The sequence below is a fragment of the Thermobia domestica genome, chromosome 7, assembly GCF_964235325.1.
Source record: "Thermobia domestica chromosome 7, izTheDome1.hap1.1, whole genome shotgun sequence".
Taxonomy (NCBI): domain Eukaryota; kingdom Metazoa; phylum Arthropoda; class Insecta; order Zygentoma; family Lepismatidae; genus Thermobia; species Thermobia domestica.
Window position 1 is genome coordinate 161,179,244 of NC_137460.1, and position 8,268 is coordinate 161,187,511.

General features: G+C 37.9%; 4 protein-coding genes across 4 annotated transcripts; all 4 read left to right on the forward strand.

Annotated features, from left to right (window-relative positions):
• Positions 1 to 1,467: 1,467 nt before the first annotated feature.
• Positions 1,468 to 3,909, forward strand: LOC145689393 (uncharacterized). Its single transcript, XM_081763546.1, has 2 exons — positions 1,468 to 1,567; positions 2,636 to 3,909. Exons 1-2 carry the CDS (start codon positions 1,468 to 1,470, stop codon positions 3,907 to 3,909), a joined length of 1,374 nt encoding a protein of 457 aa, XP_081619672.1.
• LOC145689394 (uncharacterized) lies at positions 3,906 to 4,286 on the forward strand. The gene has a single exon (XM_081763548.1). The coding sequence runs from the start codon at positions 3,906 to 3,908 to the stop codon at positions 4,284 to 4,286; it is 381 nt and encodes a 126-aa protein (XP_081619674.1).
• A 45-nt stretch (positions 4,287 to 4,331) lies between these two features.
• Positions 4,332 to 4,949, forward strand: LOC145689395 (uncharacterized). Its single transcript, XM_081763549.1, has one exon. It carries the CDS (start codon positions 4,332 to 4,334, stop codon positions 4,947 to 4,949), a length of 618 nt encoding a protein of 205 aa, XP_081619675.1.
• Positions 4,950 to 5,683: 734 nt separating this feature from the next.
• Positions 5,684 to 6,646, forward strand: LOC145689396 (uncharacterized). The gene has a single exon (XM_081763550.1). The coding sequence runs from the start codon at positions 5,684 to 5,686 to the stop codon at positions 6,644 to 6,646; it is 963 nt and encodes a 320-aa protein (XP_081619676.1).
• The last annotated feature ends 1,622 nt before the right edge of the window (positions 6,647 to 8,268 follow it).

Consider the following 8,268-nt stretch of genomic DNA (forward strand, 5'->3'; position numbering starts at 1 on the left):
AAATGGAAAAAGGAAAGTGTCAGTGTAATGTAGATGTATACAAAGTCCCACTCAACTCTTCCTTTCCCGGCAATTATAAGCGGTAATTTCAAAAGATTTATTTCAGTTCTCTCTCTCTCTCTCTCTCTCCCTCTCTCTCTCTCTCCCTCTCTCTCTCTCTCTCTCTGTGTGTGTGTTTTGAAGCTCCAGGAAGATTTCCGTTGAACAATACAAATTTCACGTGATGGGATAAAATTCCTTTTCAATTTATTATTATTATTATTATTATTATTATTATTATTATTATTATTTGGGATTATTTGTGTGTTTAACAGTGTGTGTGCCTTTAGCTGGCAACAGTGTTCAAGTTGCTTAACGCTTTTCTATTGTTTGGTGTGTGAGTGTGGCAGGCATTTTTGCCGATCCCAAACGTTTCAGCATTCTTGCCAATTTGATGTCGAGAACAGAACCCAAACAACCCTGCGGGGCTTCTAACCTGTTCCTACTACTACTACTACTACTACTACATTAGCTGTGGATCTATATAGTACAAGGGCAAACGTACTACTACTACTACTACATTTGCTGTGGATCTATATAGTACAAGGGCAAACTTATTTTAATGAAAGAAGTTTAATGAATTTTTTTAAATGATCGTTAAATCACTTTTTGAATATTATTTTTAATCTTATTTTAACGAAAGAAGTGTTATAAAAAATTTTAAAAGTAGTAAAGAAACTCCGTAGGCAGGATTCGAACCCACGCCAAAAACATTTTCTTTAATAGCATGTTGCACTAGCCCACTCGGCTACCAGAGCCGACAACATATGCCGTTTACTTTGTGCTATATGTAGATCATGTCTTGTGATATCGTATCTGTATCGACCAATCAGATCAGAGGATATCTGAAACGTTTGGGATCCGCAAATATGCGTGTGGCAGCAAGAAAATGCAGTTTTGGTGGACCATATATCATGGTCGAAGATCATACAATACAGCACAAACAATAAGCCATCCTATCAAAATCATTTACAACTAAGGACCTTGTGAACATGTTTATTCTTGTGTATTATTATTGTGTGCAAACTGAAGTTGTAATCATTAAATACAGTGAATTTATATTGAGTTGCATTCATGTGGTGTACGAATCAAGCCTTACAGTCCACTAGTATGAACATTGTTTTTAGCATTGTCATTGTACTTGAGTGAAGTTATAAATATATACATTCATATTGTACATTTGGTCCTATCCGGGCCACATAAGTGCGAAGATTTCTGAGAATTGTTCTGTGCTGTTGTGAAGAGAAATGTGTTTGTGTCGGCCTATATGTGGTGCTATCACGTACGTTGAACAATAATCACGTTTTTTGTGTAGGCGGACAGCTGTTGTACCAGGACCACGCTTCTGGAGTATATTTCATAGGTTAAAAAAAAATCATCATCAGGTCAGTAGTTTTTCTTCTTCATATTTCTGCGTAGCATTTAATCATGAGTGAATCACACCAGCGTCTTTTAAGGCAAAGATCTGCATACAGAGGCCAGTTAACCAGAATAAACACTTTTGTTCAGGGCTTTGATCCAAATGAAGGCAATATAGAAGAAATACGTGCACGCTTAAAACATCTAAATAACGTTTGGTCAAAGTTGCAGGAGGTGCAAGATACTATTGAAATTGATCAAATCGAACCCGAAGCGGAAGCAGTTAACGCTCGTGCAGAAATTGAAAATGTGTATTTTTCTTTAGAGGCTCAAATGCAAGCACTTGTTTTAAAGCATGGAAATAAAGAATCAGCTGTTAATAATAGCACTAGCAGTAGCGCACAAGTTAAATTGCCGGTCATACAGTTGCCTGCATTTGACGGGAACTGTAAACATTGGTTATCATATAAGGACACTTTTATATGTCTTATTCACGAGAATAAAGACATTTCCACAATACAGAAGTTTCAGTACCTCCGAACTTCTCTTAAGGGCGAAGCGTTAAACCTAATTGAAAATTTACCAATTACCGAAACAAATTATTCAGTAGCATGGCAATTACTCGTTGACAGGTATTCAAATAAAAAGCTAATTGCTTCTTCTTACATTCACGAAATACTACAAATCAAGCCAGTGTATAAAGAAAATGTAAGTGAACTTCGCGCTTTTATAAATACAGCTACTAGCAATATAAATGCGCTACAAGCACTTGAGCCAAACGTAAACCTCACAGACGTAATTTTGACCCAACACTTTGTATCAAAATTAGACGCAACTACTAGAAAGTCATGGGAGCTTCAAAATACGAATTCTAATTTTCCTGCTTTATCAGAATTCTTTTCGTTTCTCGAGAAACGTTGTCAGGTGCTTGCGAACATGAGAACTAGTATTGATGGTGTGAAGCAGGGTAGTAGCGTGCAAAACAAGCAAACAAAAAGTATTCAGTCATCAAAGACTTATTTATCAACATTTTCAAATGCATGTGAATTTTGTAATAGCCAGCATCCCTTATATTCTTGTTCGTCTTTTGTGAATGCGGGACACAGCCAAAAATTAGAGTGCATTCGTAAAAATAAATTATGCATGAATTGTTTGAAAAGTAATCATTTTTTGAAGAATTGTAAATCGAGAGGTTGTAAAAAGTGTTCCAAAAAGCACAATACATTATTGCATGTAGACGTAACAAAAGACAAATCAGTGCGGTTTCCAAGTGTAAGCAGTGCCGTGGTGCAAGAGCGTAGTAACAACTCAGATTCCAGTGAAAATTTAGGGCAAGTGTCATATTGTGCATTAAAGGCTAGGCCTAACGCAAGAGTGTTGTTATCTACTGCAATAGTAAAAGTAAGGGATAACAAGGGAAATTTGGTTTCTTGTCGCGCGCTTCTAGACAGTGCTAGTCAGACCAATTTCGTAACAGAGAATTTGGTGCAACAATTGAACATCAAACGGTATAGACAGTATACTCCAATTCAAGGTATAAATCAAGCAATTTCTAATACAAAGTACTCTGTAGATATTTGTGTCCATTCATGTGTTAACACATTTTCATTGAATATAAGTTGTTCAGTTCTCCCTCACATTACAAGTAAACTACCGGAAGAAAGAATTAATTATGACGATTGGAACATTCCCAAGGACATTGTTCTAGCAGATCCCACCTTTAATACGCCTGGAGACATAGATATTCTTTTAGGCGCGGAAGTATTCTACATAATTATGAAGTCAGGACACAAAACGCGGCCAGGTGATTTTCCAGTGCTTCAGGAGACAGAATTGGGATGGATCGTGGCAGGACGCATTCCTCAAGAACGTGACCCCCATATTCCATTAACAACATGTTTTGTGAAGACAAACATAAATCTACAGCAACAACTTCAAAAATTCTGGGAACTAGAAGAAATTACTGTTACACCTAGATCAAGCGAAGAGCTTGCATGTGAGCGACATTTCGTTCAGAATACAACAAGAGATCATACAGGGCGTTTCACTGTACGATTGCCTTTGTTTGAAGACCGTACAGTTTTAGACGATTCTTATCAGCAGGCATTGGTTAGATTAAAGCAATTGGAAAGAAGATTCGAAAAACACCCGGACTTTGAAGCTAAATATACGGAATTCATGCAAGAATATGAAGATCTTGGTCACATGGTAAGGATAGATGAGAGTAAAAAGGAGGACGTCAGCGTTGCATACTATTTGTCACATCATGCAGTTTTTAAGCCCACAAGCTCTACAACAAAGCTCCGTGTAGTGTTTGATGCTTCAGCAAAATCTGACAGCGGAAAAAGCCTCAACGACATTCTCTTAGTTGGTCCTAAAATAAAGCAAGATTTGTTTTCTATCGTTTTGCGTTTTAGAACTCATTCAGTAGTATTCACTGCAGATATCGCTAAGATGTATCGCATGGTCAATGTTCATCCAGAAGACACGCCATTACAACGTATATTATGAGAAGATCTAGAAATGAACCGATTCAAGTTTTTGAGTTGAAAACACTGACGTATGGTACGGCATGTGCTTCATTTGTGGCCACAAGATGCCTACAGCAATTAGCAGACGAAGAAGAGCATAATTACCCTGTAGCAGCAGAAATATTACGTCGAGATTTCTATATTGATGATGTTTGTAGTGGCATGAGCGACATACAGCAAGCTTTAGAGGTCCAGAAGCAATTGATAGAGTTACTGGGAAAGGGAGGTTTTATACTTAGGAAATGGAGTTCGAATGACCCAAGGTTATTGGAATCCATCTCGCCAGAGCTTCGAGAAGTGCAGCGTCCAATCCAGTTCCATGAGGGCCAAGGCGTCAAGGCATTAGGATTGTCATGACATCCAGACAAGGATATATTTCTCGTTGAAAGCAAGACGTCACCAATGAAGGTTCAAGAGTGCATTACTAAACGCCAGATTGCTTCCATCATTGCCACTATATTCGATCCATTAGGAATAATTTCACCAGTTGTCATTTCATACAAAATATTTTTGCAAGAATTGTGGCGGCAAAAGGTTCAATGGGACGACAATATGCCAATGGAATTAGCAAACAAATGGACTCAATTATACAAGCAACTTCCATTAATCAATCAGATTAAATTTGACAGATATGTACTCGTTGAAGAAAACATAGCGGAGATTCAAATCCATGGTTTTTCAGATGCTTCTCAAAGAGCATATGGAGCTTGCATTTATATGCGATCGATCAATCAACAAGGAAAAATATCAGTTAAGTTATTATGTGCTAAATCACGTGTGGCCCCAGTCAAGAAAATCACTCTCCCACGTCTGGAGTTATGCGCAGCAGTTGTTTTGGCAAAGTTAGTTCACAAGATTTTACCAATTTTAAAATTGAACATAAGTAGCGTCCATTCATGGACCGACTCCCAAATCGTGTTGGCATGGCTAGCTTCTCCGTGCAACAAATGGAAACCTTTCGTGGCCAACACAGTAGCTCAAATTCAAGACTTAACTGACGTTAGGTTTGGAAACATGTAACTTCTTCAGACAACCCTGGAGATTTTATTTCAAGAGGAATAGATGCAGTTTCCATAAAGGACAATTCATTATGGTGGCACGGTCCACAATGGCTTTCTAGTTTAGAATCTAATTGGTCAGTGACAAGTAAGGATTCATTGCAACCAGATCAAGTTCCAGAGAGTAAGGGAACCATAACATTGACAGTCACTTTAGACAATTGGTGCAATGAAACCATAACAAGATTCTCAAAATTGTCAAGGTTAGTTAGGACAATAGCATATTGTAGACGTTTTGTTTATAACATCAGACACAAGCAAAACAAACTAACAGAAGGTCTTTCAGTACAAGAACTCCACACAGCGCTCCGTGTTTGCATCAAATGAACACAAGAAATTGGATTTCACAGCGAATTACAGTATCTTCGTAATGGAAACATTGTTCCGTCAAGAAGTAAATTGAACAATTTACATCCATTTTTAGATAGTGAAGGCATGATCCGAGTTGGAGGAAGATTGGAGAATAGTCAGCTTCCGTTTGACGCCAAACATCAAATAGTTCTGCCTTCAAATCAACACTTGACAAAACTTATAGTTGAAGCTGAACACTTAAGATTACTTCATGCTGGACCCCAATTATTAATATCATCACTACGCCAGAAATATTGGATCATCAGGTGCAAATAGGTAGTAAAACAAGTGATCCATCATTGCTTCACATGTTTCAAGTTAAAGGCCAGTGGTTCAAAACAACTTATGGGACAGTTGCCAGCAGCTCGTGTTCAGCAAGCCAGACCATTCCTAAACGTAGGCGTGGACTACGCTGGAGCGTTTTACATAAAATCAGGAGCAGTTAGAAATAGGCCTGTACGTAAGGCATATGTTGCGTTATTTGTTTGTTTATCCACCAAGGCAATACATCTGGAATTGGTAACAGATCTTAGTGCGCAGTCATTCATAGCAGCTTTACGCAGATTCATAGCAAGACGAGGAAGATGTCTCAATATATACAGCGACAAGGGCACAAATTTCGTTGGAGCCAACAACGAATTGAAAGAATTGTATCAGCTGTTTTCATCAGATCCTTTTAGTTCTCAAGTTCATGATTTTACATCGACCGAAGGAATTCAGTGGCACTTCATACCACCAAATTCGCCGCATTTTGGAGGACTATGGGAAGCCGGTATAAAATCAATGAAATACCATCTAGTTCGTATTACAAAGGGTGCAGTGTTAACATATGAAGAGTTTGTAACATTACTCACACAAATTGAGGCCTGTCTCAACTCTCGACCACTTACAGTGCTATCAAGTGAGCCTAACGACATCAGTGTTCTCACCCCTGGACATTTTTTAATTGGAGAAGCACTTACAGCTTTACCAGAGCCTAACCTCACCGATCTACCACACAACCGCTTATCTCGTTGGCAGAAGATACAACAACTAAGACAACACATTTGGAAGAGATGGTCCCGAGATTATTTACATGGTCTTCAACAACGCTCTAAGACAACTTCACCGCAACACAATCTCAAGGTCGGAGATGTAGTTTTGCTGATTGAAGACAACGTTCCTGCATTGCAGTGGAAATTGGGCATCATTGAAAAAGTGTTCCCAGGAAAGGATTTCTTAGTTCGTGTAGTGACGGTTCGTACTACAACTGGAACATATAAACGTTCCATCAACAAACTAGTTGCATTACCATATAACAAGGATTAGAATTGAGATTTGAGTAATCTAAAAATAAGTACAGTTCTTTAAGTTTTGTGTTTGTTTCGTTTTTTATATGTATCATTTTGTTTTATTTGGTCAGACCTTAGCTGACCAACAGGGGGGAGTATGTTTGGGATTATTTGTGTGTTTAACAGTGTGTGTGCCTTTAGCTGGCAACAGTGTTCAAGTTGCTTAACGCTTTTCTATTGTTTGGTGTGTGAGTGTGGCAGCAAGAAAATGCAGTTTTGGTGGACCATATATCATGGTCGAAGATCATACAATACAGCATAAACAATAAGCCATCCTATCAAAATCATTTACAACTAAGGACCTTGTGAACATGTTTATTCTTGTGTATTATTATTGTGTGCAAACTGAAGTTGTAATCATTAAATACAGTGAATTTATATTGGGTTGTATTCATGTGGTGTACGAATCAAGCCTTACAGTCCACTAGTATGAACATTGTTTTTAGCATTGTCATTGTACTTGAGTGAAGTTATAAATATATACATTCATATTGTACAATTATTATTATTATTATAGGGTGCTAATTAAGTTTAAGCAAACTACAGTTTGCAAAATTTACAGGTAAAATTCAATATTCTGCACGGAAAGAAATATATATAAGGAACAGATTTCTGCAAACGGCAGAATTAAATACTATATAATATAGTTGTACTTAGATTTACAAGTGTAGGATTACTAGTGTAAAATTATTACAATTACTTTACGACTCTTAAAACAAATGAGTACATATGGAAGGTGATTGTATGAAATACAAATTTCCACTGGCTGAGCGTTTCTGCAAGGAGTATGAAAGCTGTATTTAATGTTTACAAGTGTAGCATTACTAGTGTAAAACCTTTACAAGTGTTATTGGAACTCGTATTGAAAACCCACTTATTTCCTCTACCCTCCCCCTTACGCATACACTTTCTATCGCTGACGCGCTTACTCCCTTTGGTGCTACTGCTCGGGCCCTCGTGATAAACTCTGCTCCGATTCGGCTACGTGGCATTCGTGCTTTTTAGTGGCCGCCTAGCACATGATGGTTTGTGTTTTTAGTATTGTAGTATTCATGCCGCACATTCGGGCACTATTTTTAGGCTAGTTTTAGACGGAAGCATTTATCGTAGCAGATGTGCTGCCAAAAATTTCACATAATATCCTATGGCATCAAAAGTATATGGTGCTTTTAAATGGTAGCAAACAAATCACGTAGCAAACAAATCACTCTAGAAGATCGCAATTATGACTCCGATATTAAGCGTGAGGTAGCTAAAGCTATAGTAATTGTTACAACAGTTCTCGCCGGTCATGTGGGCAAAGAGAATCCCTACTCCAACTCATTTTTCTTTACTACAATTAAATTCCCCACACAAAACAAAGAGCATGGATATTTGGCACAAAATCTTTCGCTTCTTTTTAACACACCACGGCGCTGCAATTGTGCCGGAAATGCTGGGCAAAATGCTACGAAATAGAGCAGGTTCTATCGACAAGAAATGTCATAGGATATGCCATGCCATGGGAAATGTTATAGTATTTGCTACTTTTCACGGTAGGATATCCATGATACGATTTTTGCTACGATAAATGCTTCCGTCTAAAACTAGCCTTAGACA